The following is a 19,915-nucleotide window of genomic DNA, read 5'->3' on the forward strand; positions in this document are numbered from 1 at the left end:
CCCGCGCGCTCACCGCCCCGCAGACAAATCACCGGGTGACAAATCGCTCTCAGATGCAAATACCTCGCCGGTGATTCAGCGCCGCGGCCCGGGACGCGGGGAGGGGTCTCGTGAGGCCCCCTCCCCCTTCCCGGACGCCCCCTCGCCCCCCGCGCTCGGTCCGAGGCCGCGCCGCCAGCCCCGGGTCTTGGGGAGGGGGAGAGGGTGGCCAGAAATTTTCGGGTCACGGCCCCTTTAAATGATAATAAATAATAAAAAGGGAAGGGGAACAGCGACGGGGAGGCCCCGCCCCCTGCCTAGGGACGGTGGGCAAAGTGCGCGCCGAGGCCGCGAGCGCACAGGGGCCGGCAGGGAGCGTCCGAGGGGGAGGGGAGGGGAGGGGAGGGGAAGGGAGGGGGGCGGCCCTCGGCGCGGGAGGGCTGGGGGGACCCGGCCGGGTGGGGGACCCCTCCGCCGCCTCACCCGCCACCGAGGATGGGCCTGGCCCTGCCGAGCTCGGAGTTTCACCCTGCGCCCTCCTCTAGCCGCGGGGCTCTAGCGACTTAGCCCTCCGCCCGCCCCACCCCCAGCGCAGCCTCGGTTGCCACATCTGTAAAATGGGGATTAAACACCCGGTAATGACTCGAGCTACAGGGACGGGAAATGGGCGCAGGCCCGGGGATCGGGAGGGCGGCCAGGGCCGTGCGGTGGGGGCGCCGTAGGTGGGGGGGCCTCGGGAGGGGATGGCTGCGGGAGGGGGGAGCGAGGGGGGTCAGGGCGGCGGAGTGCGTGCTGCGCCCGGGAAGATTCCCAGTGAAATCGCGATGACCCCGACCCCCTACGGGACTGTCACCCCTCCCCCAAGGAGAGGTCACCTGATGTCCCTGGTAGTAATAAGAACGGTCCTCTTCCGAGCTGCGGTGGCCGTCCGGGTGCCCACGGCTCTTCACGCCCCCATTTCAAAGACAGGAAGGCTGAGGCACAGAGTGGGGCGCGCCCCTGCTGGCGGGCCCGAGGCCCCGAGCGCTCCCTGGGGGCCCGGTGCAGGGGCGCAGGCTCCAGCGCAGATGGGGGGCGAGGGGGAGCCGCGTGGGGGGCACCTCTCCCGGGCCCTCGGGGTGGAGCTCGAGCGCAGCCCCCTCCCAGTGCCCTGAGGCGCTGACACCTTTGCAGGACATCCAGCCTCCCCGCAAATTGCAGGTTTCCTGCTCTGGGGGGTGGGGGTGGGGGTGGGGGTGGGGGTGGGGGGTGGGGATTCCCAAGCCAGGGGGATGGGTGCGGGGCGGCTCCCCCACCCGGCAGGCCGCAGTCCTGCCCACCAGCCCCAGGGCCTCCGTAGCCTAATGCACGCAGGTGGCGGAGCCTCCACCTGTAGGCGATTAAACACCCAGCCCCAGCTGCGGGCCTCGCCGCCCACACCCCCGGGGGGAGGGGCAGACACCTGCCCCGGGAGGCGAAGTTTGGAGAGACCCAGGTGAGATGGCCCTAGAGGGTCGCGGCCCCAGGCCCCCCTCTGCAAAGAGCAGGAAAGCCTCTTCCCCTCGGAAGAGCCAAACGGGTCTGAAAGCAGCCCCTGCCCCACCCCCGTTAGAGGCGTGGAGGGCGGGGGTCTCCGTGCCTCAGTTTCCCCCCTGTGAAAGGAGTCCCTGTAGCGTGGTTCTGAGGATTATACCTCCTTCTGTTCAGAAGGGGGGGCGGGAGTACCCGCAGGGGCAGGTGGGGTGCTGCCCCTCCCCCACCGCCAGGGGAAAGCTGCTGCCCGGGCTTCCCTAGGGTGCCCAGCCCAGAGGGTGAGGGGCTGCGGGATTCCCAGCTGCCTCCAGCCAGAGGGATCCTATTTTTAGCCGCGGGACGGAGGGAGGGGGACCTGAGGCGCAGCCTGGGGGCCCGCGGGGTGGGCAGCAGGCCCAGGTCCCCCACCGGCCGCGGATTCCACTTCCTGCTGTTTCTCAAGCCGGGAAGTGGGGTCCAGAGACACAGGTCCTGGAAGGTTTCTGGGCCAGCCCGTGTTGCGGGGCCCCTGTGGGTTTGGGAGGCGCCTCCCCAGGCGGGGCTGGGTGGGGGCACCCTCTTGAGAATTCACCCAGACCCCCTGCGGCCTCCTCCCCGTGGTGCTCCTCCTCCTGGGCCTTGCTCCGCGGCCGCCCTGCCTGAGGCCCTGGCCCGGGCGCCCGGAGACCTGCGCCCTCTCCCGAGCGGGCCTCAGCTCCTCGGAGGGTCCCTCCCTGACCTGGCAGGGTCACGGGGGCCCCCCAGCCTGTCACCCGTCTTATCTTCATCCGAGTACTTGTTTCCAAACACCTTTATTCATCTAACCTGCTGGACCTTGCTTGGCGCGGGCTCCAGCCCAGGCTGCGCGGCACACACTAGGTGCTCGATAAGTGCCGCTGAATGGAGGACTCCTGCGTTCCTTCCCTCCGCCCACAGGATCATTGGTGTCTTGTCTGGGCCACACGGAGCCATCACCATCTTGATTTCCAAACCCCAAACCGAGCCAGCCTGGGTGGGGGGGTCCCCTGTCACCGTCACTGGGGCTCCAGATAGACGGTCCCTTGGAGCCGGGATCCACAGATCCACGAAAATGCAACTTTAAAAATAGAAAGAAAGAAGCAAATATACTAGTAAGAGATACACGATCCTAAATCCAGCCTGAGTTACAGTAGTTTTTATGATAGTCACAGACAGAGAGAGAGAGAGAGGGAGGCAGACGGAGAAGCAGGCTCCATGCACCGGGAGCCCGAAGTGGGATTCGATCCTGGGTCCCCAGGATCGTGCCCTGGGCCAAAGGCAGGCGCTAAACCGCTGCGCCACCCAGGGATCCCATAGTTTGTTTTTTTAAAGATTTTTATTTATGTGAGAGATGGACGGATATGTTGCTGGGGGGTGGTTGCGGGGGGGGCACCCCCATCATGACCTGAGCCTCCCAGATGCCCCTGAACTAGTTTCTCTATCCACATACTTGTAAAATGTCACATTTAATATTTTTTAATGGACAAGCTCCCTTGAGACAAAAGTGATCAGGATCCGGAAAATTCATAATGCGGTTGGGTCAGAGGGCCAGGCTGGGTCCAGGTAGGGGTCAGGTTGGGGTGCAGGCTGGGGTCCAGGCCGCAGTCCAAGTAGGGGGCCAGGTAGGGGTCCAGGCTGGGGTCCAGGCAGGGGTCCAGGCAGGGGTCAGGTTGGGGTGCAGGCTGGGGTCCAGGCTGTAGTCCAGCTAGGGGTCCAGGCAGGGGTCCAGGTAGGTGTCCAGGTAGGGGGTCAGGTAGGGGCCCAGGTAGGGGTCAGTAGGGGTCCAGGTAGGGCTCCAGGCCGGGGTCCAGGCCGGGGTCCAGGCTGGGGTCCAGGTAGGGGTCCAGGCTGGGGTCAAGTCGGGGTCCAGGTAGAGGTCCAAGGTAGGGGTCCAGGCTGAGGTCCAGGGGGGTCCAGTTTGGGGTCAGGTAGGGGTCCAGGCTGGGGTCCAGGCCACAGTCCAGGTAGGAGTTCAGGATGGGGTCCAGGGAGGTGTCCAGGTAGGGGTCAGATTAGGATCCAGGTTGGGGTCCAGGCCACGGTCCAGAAGGGGTCCAGGCCGCGGTCCAGGTAGGGGTCCAGGCTGGGATCCAGGTTGGGGTCCAGACTGGAGTCCAGGTAGGGGTCCAGGGGGGGGGTCAGTTTAGGGTCCAGATGGGGTCCAGGCCGGCGTCCAGGCCGCGGTCCAGGGAGGGGTCCAGGTGAGCCCCCGCCCCGGACTCCTTGGTGAGCTGCGAGCACCACCTGCCGGGCACCTGCGGGGCTGCAGGCCGGGCGGGGGCGGGCCCGGGGCGCCGTGACTCCCACAGGGGCCGCCAGGTGGCGCCGAGTCACCTGGAAACGAGTTGCCGGGGCCGGACGGGGAGACTGAGGCCCGCGGGGTTCATTTTCTCCTCCGTAGCTCCTGCTGAGGCTCTACGCAGAATTCCTCCGTAAATACGGGGCTCGCGGCCAGGTTTTAGGGGGGTCCCGCATATTGCCCGGGACCTCCTTATACGAATACGTTTTCATTGTTTACCTGGGACTGAAATGAGCCCCCTCCCTCCAGGCCGGGCCCCAGGGTTCATCCCCGTTGGGCGGCCCTGGGGCGTCCCATCCCCTCGCAGGTGCACTGCACCGGCGGGTGCCTGGTCCCCGCAGCCCTCAAAGTAAGGGGGTGGCGGTCGGGAGACAAACTGGAAAAATCTCCCCTACCTGGGGCCACGTGTCTCCTTGCTTAGAGGTCGCCATGGCTCCCACCACCCTCAGGACAGGCCCGACTCGCCCCTGCAGAGCCCTCCCACCTCCCGCTCCTCTGGCCCCACAGGCCTTCTGCCCGTTCATTCCTCCAACCCAGCACTTGCCTGCCTCAGGGCCTTTGCACTGCCTGTGCCCTCCGTCCCTGTGCTGTCCCTCCACCCCCACGCTCCGCTCACATCTCTCACACTCACCTGCTCCAGGAAGCCTTCCCGGACTCGCCCCCGACCAAGGTCAGGCTCCCAGTTACTGGCACAGGGCACAGAGGTCCCTTTGAGAACCCCTTTCACCGCCGTCCCCTCACGTCTCTCCAGGTAGTTTGCCCCCTTCCGTGGGAGACCAGGTTGCTCGTGGCACTGCCGAGGCCCAGCCGCAGTGCAGAGCCCGGCACCTGGAGGGGCTCTGGAAACCCGGTCCAGCCCAATGGGATCCGGGGACCCCTCTTCCGGGACATCCCTTTTAAGCCTTTAACTGGGCGTTTCTGAGGTCACAGTAAATCCTGATACGTAACTTCACCGGGGTTCCCCCGGCAGTGACGTCTTGTGAAATTGTGCGACTATCCCACATGGACACCGAGGCAATGCACCCTCCTGGTCTGCATTTCCCCGTTTCATTATATGGGGGGGGTCCCTCCTCGCCAGCCCTGCACCCTTGCCTGGCGCCCCTAACCTCTTCTCCACTCCCATGTCCCCCTGTTGGCAGGGGACATCCTTCGGGGATCGCCTCTTTGTGTCCTACGTGATCCCGGGAGATCCGCCCCGGGGGCCGCGTGTCTGCACGGCAGGGTGTGGACAGGGCGCCCACAAGTGTCCACCGCTGAGTGGCGTCCTGTGGTGTGGACGGTTGGTCTGTAGGACATCCGAGCTGTGTCCACGGTCGGTGGCCACAGGTAAAGCTGCTGCGAGCACGTGGGAACAGGTTTTCTGTGACAGGACATTTCATTTCTGAGATGAATGCCCTGGAGCCCCCTCTTAACTTTTTTTTTTTTTAACCTTTTTAATAAATTGTTTCCCCGCGTGCTTGGGTAGCTCAGGGGCTGAGCGTCTGCCTTCGGCCCAGGGTGTGACCCCGGAGTCCCAGGATCGAGTCCCTCATTGGGGTCCCTGCGTGGAGCCTGCTTCTCCCTCCACCTGTGTCTCTGCCTCTCTCTGTCTCTCATGAATAAATAAATTAAAATCTTAAAAAAATATTAAAATAAAGGAGGAACCAGTGACTTCAGGTCACTGTCAAAATGGCCCCATATTTTGTCCTCTTGGCCTCATGTTAATGTCTTTGCCCACCTGGGTTGTTGGGAAGCCTGCGATGTCCCCAGAAAATCTGGGCCGTCGCCCTTCCAGGTGAGTGGGCCCTGGCCTGCGGGGCCATGGTGGGGGGGGACTCACCCCCTCGCACCCTCACCCCAGGGGCACCTGATGGGCACCCGAGGGACTCCCACTGCGCCCAGCCACGCAGCATGGCCGAGCCGTGACGTGAGCCTCTGCAGCCCGGCAGAGCCCAGGCGGCCGGAATCGCCAGTGATTGGGGCCTGCTGCTCCACCGCCCCCCGCTCTGGGTGCTCTGTGATGAGGCAGCCGCACCGAGCCAGGGAGGGCCCGTTTACTCAGTGACACCCAGGACCCTGGACGCTCCCCGCGGGGCGGAGACCTTATTTCTGCAATTTAAAACATGCACACGGTGGGGATCCCTGGGAGGCTCAGTGGTTTAGAGCCTGCCTTGGGCGTGGGGCATGATCCTGGAGTCCCGGGATCGAGTTCCCCGTCAGACTCCCTGCATGGAGCCTGCTTGTCCCTCTGCCTGTGTCTCGGCCTCTCTCTCTCTCTCTGTGTGTCTTGTGGATAAATAAATAAAATCTTTAAAAAAAAAAAACACGCACACGGTGTTCACGTTTTAATACATCTGAAGACGGGATGGAGCTCACAAAGTCACAGTTTCAAGGCAGCATGGACGAAATGTCTAGGGGTGCTTTGGAGGGAAAGTTCCGGAGAGTGGGGTGTCCCCGGCATCGCCTCCGATCTCAGGAAACACAGAGGTAAGGCCCTGCAGTGTCCAGCAGCAAGCAGGCCAGCGAGTTGGTGCGGAGCCTTGGCGGGGACAGGACGTCCTCACTAGGATTGTGTGGCACAGAAAGGACGCGCAGGGCAGCCACACGGTAGCAGCTGCTGTCCGGGCAGCACCTGTTGGGAGGGGCTCAGCTCTACCCCAGGGCGCCCTGGGGACGCTCGCTCTGCTCCCCGGCGCGGCGGGGGCTGGGGGCGCGCCCAGGGCCCAGGCCGTGCAGCTCCGCGGGAGGGGCGGCGGGGGGCGAGGGGCCGCCGAGGGGCGCAGGGGCAGACCCCGCGGAAGGCCTGGCGGAAGTGCGAGCCCAGGAAGGCGTAGAGCAGCGGGTTCAGCGCCGAGTTGCTGTAGGACATGCAGTGCGCCCAGATCTTGAGCGCGTAAGCCGCGTAGCTGCGCGGGTGCCAGGCGCCGGCGGGGCGCAGCGCCTGCAGCACCAGGAACAGCTGGATGGGTCCCCAGCAGGCGGCGAAGAGCAGGACCACGGCGGCCACCAGCCGCGAGACCCGGGCGCGCACGGCGCCCGCCCGCTCTGCCAGCAGCTGCCCCTGGGGCGGAGGGAGGAGGGAGGAGGGAGGAGGGAGGAGGCAAGGTGGAGGCGCGCTGCGGGGCTCCCCTGCACCTCCTCTCCTCTCCTCTCCTTTCTTTTCACTTAGTATGATTTCTTATTTATTTTATTCTTTATTTTTTTTTATACATTTGTTTTTTTATTGGTTCACTTATTATGATTTTTTAAAGCGAGCTCCGTGCCCCGTGCGGGGCTTGAACTCACCACCCGGGGATCAGGCGCTAGCGCGGCGCCCCCCATCCCCCCCCCAGCTTCCCCTCGCACCCGCGCACGGTCTCCCACGTTGCCGCCCCCCCCCCCGTCCTCCGCATGCCCCTCCCCCGGCCCGCGCAGCCGCACACCTGCAGGGCGCTGTCGGTGGCCGCGGGGCGCGCGGCGGTGCGGCCCAGGTGGCGCAGCATGGCCCCGTAGCAGGCACAGGTGGCGGCCAGCGGCAGCAGGTAGAGCGCCAACAGGTTGTAGAGCGCGAAGGCGCGCTCCAGGGCCCGGCTGGGGAAGGCCTCACTGCAGTAGGTGCGGGGCCCCGGCGAGAGGCGGTGCAGAGCCAGCACGGGCGCGGACACCGTCGCGGAGCCTGGGTCACCGGGCAGCTTGAACACTTTGCCGGAGGGACGAGGGGCGCGCGGGGGTCCCCCCATGGCTCCCCAGGGGCCTCTCCCCGCAGCGACACCGAGCCCCTCCCAGGCGCGCGCCCCCAGGGGCTCACCTTTGCAGGGAGCGCGGTTGAGCCCACTCCCCAGATGCACGCGCGCCCCAGGCCCGGAGAGGGGCCCTTGAGGCGCGCCCAGTAGCAACACCTTGTCTTGCCACCCCGTGCGCCCGGCTGCACTCACCCACCCAGATGCCGAGGCTGACCGCCAGAGCCAGGCGGGGCGTGCGGCGGTGCAGGGCGCGCAGCGGGAACACGGTCACGTACCAGCGGTCCACGCTCATGGCCGTCAGGGTGGCGCACGTGGCCTGCACCGAGACCTGCGAGCGCCGAGAGCGGGCGATTCGCCCCGTGTGAGGTCGGGGCCCCCCTGCCTGCGCCCACCCTGCGGCTCCCCCCGCGTGTCCACTCAGGCGCACGCGGGCTATCCTGGCAAGTTTGCTGGGGCAGGAGAGGGCGCGCGCCGGAGAGGACCCAGGACAGTGGAGGCTTGAGGTCCGCTGGGGCCTGGGGTGAGGCGGGGAGACGCAGACCCACGCTAGGACCGGGGGCACTCGCGCCCCGTCACCCGCATCCCGGTCTGCATCTCCCCACCTGCCGGGCCTCCTCCCTCTCACCTGCTCGGGCTCCCCGCCCCGCCCCCGGCCCGCCCCTGGACTCCGGGGCGCACCTGCTGCATGTAGTTGACGAACTTGCACATGAAGTCGCCCAGCACCCAGGCGGGCAGCGGGTAGAGCAAGGCCGTGAAGGGCACGCAGCACAGCAGGAAGGTCACGTCTGTGGCTGCCAAGTTGGCTGCAGGCAGGGAGCGAGCGGGTCGTCTCAGCCACCCAGGGCTCCCCGCGCAGCCCCCGGGCCCTGCCACCTGGTCCCCCCCACCCCTGCAGCGACCTAGGGCAGAGGATTTGGGGCGCCGTCCAGGGTCAGTCCGTCCTGCAGAGCCTGCCTGGGCGGCCCCGCCCGGCTGAGCTTCAGCACCTGCCCCCCACCCTTCACCCCCTCGGAGACAGTGAGGGTGGCCCACACGTCACCACAGAGCACAGGACACCGACACTCACCTGTGCCAGGTGGGCCAGCCCTTCCTCGAATCTGTGGACCGAGCCACGGGGCAAAGGTTGCACCTGGGGTCCTGCAGCCCCGCCCCCTACTTTTGTTCAGTGCACACGGTGTTACAAGAACCGCATTCTAATCCGACACCTTCTCAAGCGGCAGGGCCATCCTCCAACCCCCCAAACCCGCCTTAACTGCCCGGCCCCGGACCCCTGGCGCACAGTTCTGGAGCTCCCGCCCAAGATAACGGGTCGGCGGTCAGCGGTGCAGGGCCGGTGGGCGGGCGCCGGCCTCTCCCCCCGGGGACCCCCGCGTGGCAGGCGGGCTCCGTGCAGCGCTCTGGCGCTCACCTATGTAAAAGTTGGTCACCGTCCGCATCTGCTTGTGGCGGCAGATGACGAAAAGGACCAGAGAGTTCCCTGCCAGGCCGAGCAGCATCAGCGCGGCGAAGAAGAGGGGCACGAGCCAGGCGTCCAGCAGCCGCAGCTCCGGGGCCCTGTCGTCCGAGGCATTGGCGCCGCAGTCTGGGCAGCCCGTGGCGTTGGCCAGCGCCCACCAGGACGCGTTGGGGGCCGCCGTGGCCGCCGCGGCACGCATGGCTTCACTGCCCTCTCCCTCCTGGCCGCGCCCCGGGTCTGGAGGGCGACTCCGCAGGGCTGGGCAGCTTCTGTGATCCGTCGCAGCCCCCCGGAGTTTATACCGGGCTCCCCGCGGTGTCCCCGCCTCTCCAGCCCTGCTGGACACGCCCTCTCCTTCCCGCGCTGTCCACTCCTCTGCACAGCAAACGTCTCCCCTTTCCGTCCTCTCCTTGCACAGGAGGGGACAGGCTGGAGGAGGGGCTGGGGGGCCGCAGGAGAGTGGGGGAGGGGTAAGCCGCCTGGAGGCCTCCGTGGGCCCTGGAAGGACCATCCTAACTGGACGGGGGCACTCAGGACGGGCAGGCAGCCCGGACCAGAGCACAGAGACAAGACTGGTGACGACTTTGACCTTGCAAGTGACTGGGGGTCCAGATGGGAGGGCCGTGGCTGGTGGTGAGGCCGGCCCCAGTGGAGGCTGCAGGACGGGCGCTGCAGAGCCAGGGGAGGCTCCGAGCCAGGCAGGGCTGCCCAGGATCCCGCGGTTAGAAGACACCTGGTCTCGAAACTCAGCCTCACTAGGACTCACTGCCTCCCACCTAACCAGCACTGACAGACACTTGCCCTGGGGACGTGGACAGTGGTGACATGGGCCCTGGTGGCCCTGGGGGTAGGAAGCCAACGGAGGGCAGTTTGCAAGGATTGTAGACCCCAAACCCGCACCCAGACACGTAGCACCTGCGGTACGTGCCCGCTTGCCAGGATGTCCAGCCCTCACCGAGGACCGCCCAGGCAGAGAGATGCCACCGGTGACGAAAACGCGCCTAAGGGGTGGGGAAGGGAGGAGCAGGGAGACACACAGGGGCATGGAAGCACATCAGTCAGGGGTGGGGGGCGTAAGAGCCTGGCCTGAGAATAAGGAACGGTTAGGATGGGGAGACGCAAGGTTGCCTGGAGGCAGGAATTCTGGGGAGAGACTGTTGGGTGGGTCTAAGGCAGTGGGGGGGGGGCGCTCAGCAGGTGGCTGGAGCCTCGAGGCAGGGCTGTGGGGAGCAGAGGCAGCGCAGCTCCTGGGCAGGCGGCGGCCGGGGCAGGGGGAACTGGGAAGGGCACAGGTGCTAGGGAGGAAGGCTCCAGAAGCTGCAGCCGCCCCCCCATCCCCAGAGGGAGCACATCTACTGAGCAGTTGGTGGCCGGGGCCCAGAGCAGGGACAGATGCTCCCGGCCCCCAGCGCCCCTGCCCTGCTCGCTCCCCAGGGTGCCTTTTCCCTGGATTCCCATCAACTCCGATTTCTTTGACCTCGCCCCAGGAGTGACGTCACACAGCGGGTGCTTTTCAGGGTCCTTCAGTGGTTCCTCCTCCTCATGCTCCTTACTTGTTGCTCTTTATTTGCGAAAGCGATGGGGTCACGGGTCCTGCACGATTTCCAACAGGCCGCCTGTGGCAGCTCCTATCCCTGGGGTGTTGCTTCGCAGGGTCCCGGTTCCCCACCTTTCATGTAGGCGGAAGGGTGGGTTCTAGATTCCGCAGCAGAGTTAATTATCTTCTCTAAGCTCTCCCATAGCTCCCCATTACCTCTGAACAAAAACCAGACCTCCCGTCACAGGGGCACCAGGCTCAGGGGTGCACGCCCCGCCGTCTACCTCGGTCCCCCTGGGGCTCACTCACCCCCTGCTCTGGTCACTCTGGGTGCCTCAGGGCCTTTGCACTGGCTGTTGCTGCTGCCTGACACGCCCCTCCCACTCTGCAGCTTGCCAGTCCCTCCCTCCGAGAGCTCCTCTTCCCTCCCCACACTGTCTTGGTCACTGCTGCACCCTCAGAGCCCCTCAGGGCCCCACGGGGTGGGGGGGCAGCACTTGTTACGGGTCCTTGAGGGTGAAAGGGGGTGGGAGCTGGTGGCTTATGTTTAGAGATGAGTAAACTGAGCCGCACCGTCCAGGCTCCGGGAGGGGCTGGTGGTGCGGAGCTGGGGCTCTGGCCGGGCCAGCTGACCCCCGCCTCTGACACGGATGTCCCCTCCTTGCTGGCTACCCGGCCCGGCCTCGAGGGCAGGCATCATGCGCCTCTGGCCTCAGTTTCCCCGCCTGTTCCTGGGGGCTGAGTGCCCCCCCATCCCCCGCCGGTGGCCGGCGATCTGCAGGCACCAAGGCCTGGGCCCCCGCCCGCCGCGTCCAGCCCGCAGGCTCCGCCCCGGCCCGCCCCTGGGCGCCCGTCACTTCCTGCACGGTCGCGAGAAGGCCCTGCCGGGCGGCGGCGACAACAGCAGCCGGGCCATGGTCGCGCTGGAGAACCCGGAGGGCAGCTTGGAGGAGGCGGCGGCGGCGGTGGGAAGCCCCCCGGGCGGGCAGCGGACGCTGTGAGCGCGGCGGGGCGGGCGGGCCGTGCCTCCTGGGCCTCCAGCAACCCTGCGCTCCCCTCTCCCCTGCTGTCTGCCTGCAGCCCGGGCCGCCCCGCCCCTTTTCCTTGGGGGACCCCGGCCGGAGGGCTGCGGGTGGGGGTTGGTTGCCACCCGGTGTTTGGGCAGAGGGAGCACAGCCCGTTTGTGCCCTCGCAGGCCTGAGGGGCCAGAGGGCCCCCCACCCCGGGCCGGGTGTGCACTCGCTGGGGGCGGGGGGTGGGTTGGATCCCCTGGCCCGGGCCGCCTGCTGGGGTCCGAGGTGCGGCCACCGGGTGGACCCGGAAACCCTCCCGGCGCCCTGGGCATGCCCCCCACGCCGGCCTGCGCTTACCTGTGGGGATTCTCAGCCCCCCACCCCGGAGCGCACGGGGCTCTTTGTTCATATGCGAGGACTTAACAGATTAGGTGTGCGTGGGGGGGGGTGCTTAAAACCTGGGTGGGCAGAGCGCAAGCGGGGGAGCCACCCACTCTGGGTACAGACCCCAGTAGGCCCGGGGCAGGTTCCCGGCTAATCAGGGTGTCCCGGCAGGAACCCGGCCCATCCACCCTGTGGTCCTGGTTTGGGGAGTGGGCAGAGGGGCAAGGACAGGGCTGCGTCCTCCGTGGGCTGGCCCGGCTGCTGGGGCAGTTGATGCCACCTTCCGTGCCTCAGTTTCCTCCTCTGTAAAATGAGATAGAACAGCGGCCTCTCCTCAGAATGGCTGGGATGCGGGGGGAGCTCTAGGGTCCTGCACCTGATTTTTTTTTTTTCTTTAAGATGTTATGTATTTGAGAGAGGAAGAGTCTGTGGGGCGGGGGGGGGGGGAGCGGAGGGGGAGACAGAGAGGCAGACGCCCCGATGAGCTGAGCCCTGCGTGGGGCTGGTCCCAGGGCCCTGACCCGAGCCAAAGTCAGAGGCTTAACCAGCTGAGCCACCCAGGTGCCCTGGCAGCATCCGCTTCCTTAAGGATCGACTGAAACATTTTAGTACTTTGTTTCATTATTGCTTCCTTATTCCCGCAGCCTTACTGGAGGTCTCCACCTGGGTCTCTCCCTAGAAGCCATGTGGGTCTCTACCCATGTGGGTATTTACCTTCCTTTGAGGGGCCTCCCCCATCCAGAGGGAGTGTCAGCCTCCGGTGGGTCCCCGCCGGAGCTCCCTCACCTCACCTCTGTGTGTCCCCCAGGGGTGTGGTCACTGCTGGGGGCCCCAGTTGGCCCCACCCCAGCCTGAGTCACCTCTGGGCGCTGAGCCCTCCCTCCTCGGTTTCCTGCTTCGGGAAATAGGTTCCTCTCTTGCCTCTTCCTGGGGTGTGGGGGGGAGCGGCACCACAGAAGGTACGTGTTAGGCCAAGGCAGCAGGTGACAGAAGGCCTCGCTCCGCAGCCTGCAGGGAATAGAACTGGGGGAGGCAAGGGGGCCTGTTCCCCCCAGACCCAACCCGATGGAGCCTCTGTTTCCGCCTTGGGCCTGTCCTCCCTCACTGGACACAGCAGACATTTCCTGAGCCCCGTGGGTCCCCAGTTCCCCCATCTGTAAAGTGGTCTCTCCAGGTGGCATGGGAAACAGATGGACCGGCCACTCGGGCAGGGGCTGGGGGCACAGCCCGTCTGTGAGTGTCTAGTGTGGGAGGCAGGGGCTAAGGAGTAAACAGACGTGGACCGACCAGCTGATTAGGTTGGGCAGGAGCAGGGCGGTGCCGTTTAGCAGCCCCAGAGGTGCTGAGAAGGTGTACTTGAGGCAGCAGGCTCAGCATGTGCAAAGGCCCTGGGGCAGACTGTTCCTGGGGGGGGGGTGAGGCACAGTGAGGGGGCCCCTGTGTCTGCAGCAGAGAACCCTCAACCGTCATTGCACATCTCATCTCCTGGGACCAAGGGCTGCTGCCTCTGCCCTGCCCACTCCCATGTCCTCGCTCTCTTGATTGGGGATCCAGGACCCGCACGGGGCCCCAGAGGCCGCATTTCTTGTCTTCTGATGGAATCTGGTTCAAGTGGGCAAGCCTGAGCCGGTGGCGGGACCCCGATTCCAGGGCTCGGCTCAGGGCATGAGGCCCCCGTGCGGGGGCCTGGCGCAGACCCCTGTGTTCACATGATGGGGGCAGCGCTGTGCTGGCCCTGGGGGGCGTGGGAGCCGCACGTGGTGGCAGAGCAGGGGAGGGCCCGGCTGGTCTTAGCTGGGGGGCGGCCTGAGGGGCCCCCACTGGACTCCGTGGGCTCAGGGGGGCTGGAGGGCAGTGCACCTGCTCAGACGGGCCGGGTCCTGGCCCTGCCGCAGGCCCGAGGCTGTGGGGAGCCGCCAGCGTCACAGCCCCACGACCCGAGGGCTCGGCCGGGCCCTGACAGCGCCTGATAGCCCCCCCCGGATGCGGACTGTTATCAGCCCGGCCAGGCTGCCGTCCTGGACTCCGTCCAGCCCTCGTGGTGGGGGTGCCTGGGCCTCAGGGAGGCAGCCCTCGCTTGCCGGCTCTGTGCTGACTTGATTTGCCTCGTCCTGACGCAGCTGCCTTCGTGGAGACCGTGGGGTCTCGGCTTAGTGGCTCCGTGCCTCTGTGGCAAGTCTGTGCAAGAGACGGTGAACTTTCAATCCAGGGACGGGGCTGGGAGCAATAGGGGGTGAGCTCCCCACCTCAGGAGGACACCAAGCCGGTTGTGCCTGGGTCCGTGGGGGAGGGTGCCCGACCTGCCCCCTGGCTCTCAGGGCCCCTTCCAGACCCACGGGCCCCTACAGAGGCCGTTCTTAATCCTCACGGTGCAGAGGGAGCTGAAGCTCCAGGCTGCACAGCAAAGCGTCCTCGCAGGGATTTGAACTCAGGGCTGAGATTCCAGGCTCTGAGCTGACCGGTGCCCCTGCCTGTGCGCTCCTGGCGATGGTGCCACGGGGCCCGCACCCCCCACCCCCGGCCTGGCGGCTCGGGTCCCAGCAGCCTGTTTGCTTGTTCGGCATGAGGGCCTTTCCCTCCAGGACACACACGCAGCTGTGGATGCTCCACGCGTGTTCCAAGCCCCTCGTCCCCACTGCCCTGGAGTTCCATGGTTTGGAAGGGACAGGCCACGCTTCTGTGTTTAGTTTGTGTCCTGCGAGCTTCGGGGACCAGGAGAATCTGGCGGGTATTTGGACTCTGGGTTCTCCTCAGTCTTGGGACCATGGGATGCCGCGGAGAGGGATCCTGTGCGGTGGCAGGGCCGTGAGCGTCCGCGTGGGGCTCACGGTGCGGTGGGCGGGGTGGGCGCTTACCAGGGACGCTGAACGTCCGGCGATCAGAGAAGCAGAGCCGTGAGGTGTCACCTGGGGGCCGGGGCCTCCTGAGAGCCCTGGACAGAGCCGATGGGAGCCTGGGGCGCCGCTGGGTGGGTGCGGCGTGCTGGGGCGGGGGAGGCCGCGCGCTCACCTGCCGGCGGGGTGGCGGGGCAGGCCACCTTCCCCGGGCGTCCACATAGCGCCCCCGCTGCGCCGGGCCCGGTGGGTGGCCTGGCCAAGCCGCTAATCCATCTCCACAATTAAGGCCGTTTGCTCGGAGGAGGGCAGATTAGCTCCACGCGGCCGCCCAGCCCTGCCGCTGGGCCCACTGCCGGGGCTCCGGGGATTTGAGGCGCACGGGCCTGGGCACTGCCTCTGGACTCCTGGGGGCCCGCGAGGTCTCTTGAGAAACTCCCAGAGGAGGGCGCGCCCAATCCCGGAGCTCGGCCGGCAGGGGCGGTTAAGGCCTGGGAGCCTGGTTGGGGGGAAGGAGGGGAGCTTCCTGTGGCCACCCACCCGCTACGTGCGTCTGGGCCAGTGGTTCTCTTCTCCGGACCCCAGGTTACGAATTTGTCATCACAACGGTTTGGGCCTCGTGGGAGATGTGACCCCAAAGCGAAATGTTGAGGGTCTAGAGAGCTCCCCGTTGCCGAGGGAAAGCGAGCAGGTGATGGCCACGGCCCGGGGCGATGGCGGGTTCTGAGGCCTGCCTCCCTACCCAACCCCGGCCCACAGGCCCCTTCCGGGCTGCCTGCCCGCTCTGGCTGGCTCCCAGGTGAAGAGGCTGTCAGCCTCCAAGCGGAAGCAGCACTTCATCAACCAGGCTGTGCGGAACTCAGACCTCGTGCCCAAGGCCAAGGGGCGGAAGAGCCTCCAGCGCCTAGAGAACAGTGAGCAGGGCTTGGGGGCACCTCCTGGGGGTTCCTCGGTGAGGACGCTGTGTGTGTTGGCATCATCTGCTGCTTTGGCCGCGCGTCTGACCCTGAGCTGGGCCCCGCTGCCGCTGGGCCGTAAGGAGCTCTGGGCATTGGAGCTTGGGTTTTCAAAGACGCGGAGGAGTTCGACAAGCCGGGGAGAAGTAGGCGCTCCGGAGGTGCAGGCTCCGTGGTGTCTGTGCCTTCTGGGGAGGACGGCAGGAGCGGGGACGTGGGGAGACTGGAGGGCCCTGATACAGAGGCCAGGGTGGAAAGACGGCTCTCGGGTTTCTGTGGAGACTGGGGGGCCCCTGTGCCGGCCCCCAGCCCAGAGACCCTCTGTTTCCATCTAGCCCAGTACCTCCTAACCCTGCTGGAGACAGACGGGGGCACAGCTGGCCTGGACGATGGGGACCTGGCCCCCCCGGCAGCACCCGGCATCTTCGCAGAGGCCTGCAGCAATGAGACCTACGTGGAGGTGGGGCCCGGGTCCCCCTCCTGTCTCCCTCTGCTCCGGCCCCCTGGCGCCTCCCCCATCCTTGCTCCACCGCCACACCTGGCCCTGCCGATCCTCCCCCTCTGGTCCCTTGACCAGCCTGTTTCCCCCGGGGTCCCCAGCCAAGCCAGCGCTCCCACGGCACCCCGGGTCTTCCCAGCACTCCTGGGGCATCTGCCCATCACTGGGAATGAAGGAGTCCCCGGGGGCGGATTTGGCTGGTGTCCATCCCCCGCCCAGACAGCAGGTCCCCCCGGGGGCAGCCGCGCCCACCAGGGGTGTGTCCGTGCGCTGTGGCCCTCTGCACGCCGCCGAGTGGGGAACCCGAGGCTGGGGACGCACAGTCCTTAGCCCAGGTCCTGCCCGCCTCTCTTGTAGGTCTGGAATGACTTCATGAACTGCTCCGGGGAGGAGCAGGAAAGGGTTCTCCGCTACCTGGAGGATGAGGGCAAGAGCAAGGCGCGGAGGAGGGGGCCTGGCCGCGGGGAGGACCGCAGGAGAGGTGAGGGCCTACACAGGAGGTTGGGGGGCTCCCCCCAGGGCTGGACTGGGGGGCCTGGCCTGTGGTGTTGTGGGCGGGGCCGGGCTGAGGGGAGGAGCCTGGAATGTGGGCGGGGCCTGGTGTGGGTGGGGAGGAGCCTGGGGGCGGGGCCTGGGGCGGGTGGGGAGGAGCCGGGTGTGTGGGCGGAGCCTGGGGCAGGTGGGGAGGAGCCCGGGTGGGAGGAGCCTGGCATGGGGGCGGCCTGGAGATGGGTGAGAAGGAGCCTGGTGTGGGGGGGCTTGAGGGCAGGTGGGAGAGAGCCTGGTGTGTGGTCGGTGCCCTGGGGCCGGTTGGAGGAGCCTGGTGCGTGGGCGGAGCCTGGGGCCAGGGGGGGAGGAGCCTGCTGTGGGCGGGGCCTGGGTCTGTGGGCGGGGCCTGGGTCTGTGGGCGGGGCCTGTGCCGGTGGGAGGGGCCTTGTGGGCGGGCCAGAGGCTCGCTGCAGCCAATGCCCCACGCAAGGAAATCCCGTAGAGGACCCAGCCTACACGCCCCGCGACTGCTTCCAGCGCATCAGCCGGCGTCTGAGAGCCGTCCTCAAGCGGAGCCGCATCCCCATGGTGAATACCCGTCCAGGCCTCCTCTTTCTCCACCGGCTCGGTCTTTTTCGTGGCCTTATTTTCTCACCTTCTCAGTTGGCGGTGGTGTGATGGGTGATACGTCACGCAGTGCAGGTGGTGTTGGTGGAGACAAGGCAGGATGCAGACCCGTGTGATCAGAGTGCAGGAACCAGGCCCGGAAAGGGCTTTCCATGAGGGCGGGAGGGGCAGGGACGATGCAGGTGGGTTCCTGGAGGATGTGTAGGAGTTCACCAGGGGAAGGCACAGGAGCTGGGTAGCACGGAGCTATCTCAGTCCTGGTATCTTTGGGAAGGGTTACGTAGCCTCAGGGAGCAGGTCAAAGGCCACATTTGAACCTAGGGCTGCAGAGGCTGCAGAGGCTGCCCAGGGCAGGGGGCCTGGACAGCTCGTCCGCAGTGTGACCTCCGGCCTCACCCCTGGGCCCTTTTCTCCTGCAGGCAACGCTGGAGACCTGGGAGGAGCGGTTGCTGAGGTTCTTTTCTGTGTCCCCCCAGGCCGTGTACACGGCCATGCTGGACAACAGGTGACTGGGGGGAGTGAGCGCGGTAGGCTCCGCCGGGGGTCTGGCTCCGGCCCACCGCCACCTACTGTCCATTCCTCTCCAGCTTTGAGCGGCTCCTGCTTCACGCCGTCTGCCAGTACATGGACCTCATCTCAGCCAGTAAGTGCCGCTGGTCTGCAGGAGCCCCTCCCCCCGCCCGCAGCCTGGGGAAACCGAGGCCAGAGTCATGGGGGGGCATGAGCATGGGGCTGGCAGTGGGACTGAGCAGTAATTCATCAGAGGCTCCTCCATGCTGGGTGATGCTGTGGGCACAGGTGCTCCTCGCTGAGCATCTTCACGGCACAGGGAGAGAGGGGCCTGTGTGGCACATCCGGGGACCCCCAGAGGAGACGCAAGGTTCTATTTAGCCGTAGCCCCCTCCACTGTGCCACACGTGTGACATGTCCCTCCTCCTGGAGCCTGTGTCCCCACTTTTACAACGGAGGTGTCAGGACACAGTCCCCCAGGGAGGGCCCTCCGGGTACCCCATTGGGTCCTCGCTCCTCATCTACGCCTCATGCCTGGAGTTGCTGGGGAGATGGTTCCCATGGCAACCCCAGGGGGGTTCCTCCTACCTGCTCCCCTGGTGGATTCGCAGCCCCCATACTTCTCTTTGTTCCCGCAGACTCGGGACAGAGGGGCTGCGCTGGGGGGTGCCTCTCTGCGGGGGCCGAGCTGTGACCTGAACACAGGGAGGGTGGGATTAGGGGGGGACCGAATGGCCCCGCCAAAGGCCAGAAGCGGGTGGAGCTTGGGTGGCGCTTGGCTGTTCAGGTGTGGGGTGGAGGGGGGGATCCGGGGCTGGGCCACCCTGAGCCTTGAGGCCGAAGACTGGGGCCCCAGCCCCCGCAGCGTGTTCCCTGCTGCTCTCCTGGGCCTCGCAGGCGCGGACCTGGAAGGCAAGAGGCAGATGAGGGTCAGCAACCGGCACCTGGACTTCCTGCCGCCCGGGCTGCTCCTGTCCGCGTACCTGGAGCAGCGGAGCTGATGGCGGCCCCCGCGGCCTCCCCGGCGCCAACACCTCGATGCCATTTGCTGCAGTGTCTTTATTATTTTGAGAATTCGTCCCTGTAGACTCGCTGCCCGCGGGTGGCGCCCTTCACCTGGCCCTGCCCGTCGCCTCTCCCAGGTAACCGCCCGCGGGGCCTGGGGCTGCCCGGGCCTCGTGCGAGCGGCGAGAGCGGCCCGGCCCCGTCCCCGACCTTCGTTCTGCTTTCCCGGCCCGGCCCAGCGCCTGAGCAAGGAGTGAGAGGCTGGGTTTTTATCACTTTTAATGAATTTGGCATGATTTGTTGTAGATTTTTAAAATTTCCCTTTTGGGAAGAAAAACCAAAAACTTGCCCCAGCTGATACATTGGGGGACTTTGTTCCCTTCCCTGCTTGACCCCCCCTCCCAGTTTTTGGGTTGGATTGGGGGGTGTCTCTGGGGCTCTGCCCCTTTTTCCAGGAGTGGTACGTCGTGTGTGCGTGTGCGTGCGTGTGTGTGCGTGTGCCCCACAACCTAGAACAGAAGCTCCGTGTTAGAGGCTGGTCTTCCCCGCCCTGGGGTGTGCGCTGCTCTCGCCTGGTGGCTCCTGGGGCTTTGTCTGCTCTGCACACCTCCTCCCTGCATCCTGGAGGTCGGAACTTCCAGCCAGAAGCCTCTGCCCTCGGACTGCCCCACTCCCCTCCCTCTGCCCCCCGCCCCCGGCCCGGCCCCTGCCTGTTACCTTGGGGTGTCCTCGCACCGGTCACCCCGGCGTGTCCCTCAAAATCAGGGCCGGGGGACAGCCCTCCCGTGTGTGTGGCTAGTTGTGCTTTGGGAAAAGTGGAGAGTTCAATAAATTTCTGGTGCTCTGGTCTCCAGCTGTGGGGTCTTCCTTTGGGGCAGTGCTGGGGGCACCGTGGGTGCTCAGGACGAGCTTGGGTCCTGGTCATCGGGGCTGCATAAGGGACACCCCACGTGCGAGGCCGGTGTGGGGGGACATGCTGCGGCGGCCGTACCCTCCCAGGTCCCGGGTGCAAGCCCCAGCCCCGCCACCTCCCAGATGACCACTATCCCAAAAGTCACTGGCATGAGCTTCCTGGGGTGCCAGCACCTAGTACCGTCCTGTGGCTCCAAACCACAGG

The 19,915-nt window shown here is 66.4% G+C and overlaps 2 protein-coding genes across 2 annotated transcripts; one reads left to right on the forward strand and one right to left on the reverse strand.

Annotated features, from left to right (window-relative positions):
* Positions 1–6,098: 6,098 nt before the first annotated feature.
* Positions 6,099–11,269, reverse strand: KISS1R (KISS1 receptor). The gene is made up of 5 exons (XM_035703419.2): positions 8,897–11,269; positions 8,167–8,291; positions 7,681–7,816; positions 7,189–7,421; positions 6,099–6,827 (listed from the first exon to the last, which is right to left on the reverse strand). Exons 1-5 carry the CDS (start codon positions 9,987–9,989, stop codon positions 6,330–6,332), a joined length of 2,085 nt encoding a protein of 694 aa, XP_035559312.2. The 5' UTR covers positions 9,990–11,269; the 3' UTR covers positions 6,099–6,329.
* A 56-nt stretch (positions 11,270–11,325) lies between these two features.
* Positions 11,326–19,651, forward strand: R3HDM4 (R3H domain containing 4). Its single transcript, XM_025456654.3, has 8 exons — positions 11,326–11,478; positions 15,472–15,626; positions 16,004–16,128; positions 16,525–16,648; positions 17,159–17,244; positions 17,703–17,788; positions 17,871–17,926; positions 18,691–19,651. Exons 1-8 carry the CDS (start codon positions 11,396–11,398, stop codon positions 18,792–18,794), a joined length of 819 nt encoding a protein of 272 aa, XP_025312439.3. The 5' UTR covers positions 11,326–11,395; the 3' UTR covers positions 18,795–19,651.
* The last annotated feature ends 264 nt before the right edge of the window (positions 19,652–19,915 follow it).

Source organism: Canis lupus, chromosome 20 (genome assembly GCF_003254725.2).
Source record: "Canis lupus dingo isolate Sandy chromosome 20, ASM325472v2, whole genome shotgun sequence".
Lineage (NCBI taxonomy): Eukaryota > Metazoa > Chordata > Mammalia > Carnivora > Canidae > Canis > Canis lupus.

Excerpts from the sequence above, each read along its gene's own strand:
- KISS1R (XM_035703419.2), bottom strand. The coding sequence starts at position 9,989 with ATGCCCCTGTGTGTCTCCCTGCTCCTCCCTTCCCCACCCCTTAGGCGC. Across the intron at positions 8,292-8,896 it reads GGTGACCAACTTTTACATAG|CCAACTTGGCAGCCACAGAC; the intron begins GTGAGCGCCAGA and ends CCCTGCCTGCAG. Across the intron at positions 6,828-7,188 it reads CCACCGACAGCGCCCTGCAG|GGGCAGCTGCTGGCAGAGCG; the intron begins GTGTGCGGCTGC and ends CCTCCGCCCCAG.
- R3HDM4 (XM_025456654.3), top strand. The coding sequence starts at position 11,396 with ATGGTCGCGCTGGAGAACCCGGAGGGCAGCTTGGAGGAGGCGGCGGCG. Across the intron at positions 16,129-16,524 it reads GCAATGAGACCTACGTGGAG|GTCTGGAATGACTTCATGAA; the intron begins GTGGGGCCCGGG and ends CCTCTCTTGTAG. Across the intron at positions 16,649-17,158 it reads CGGGGAGGACCGCAGGAGAG|AGGACCCAGCCTACACGCCC; the intron begins GTGAGGGCCTAC and ends GAAATCCCGTAG.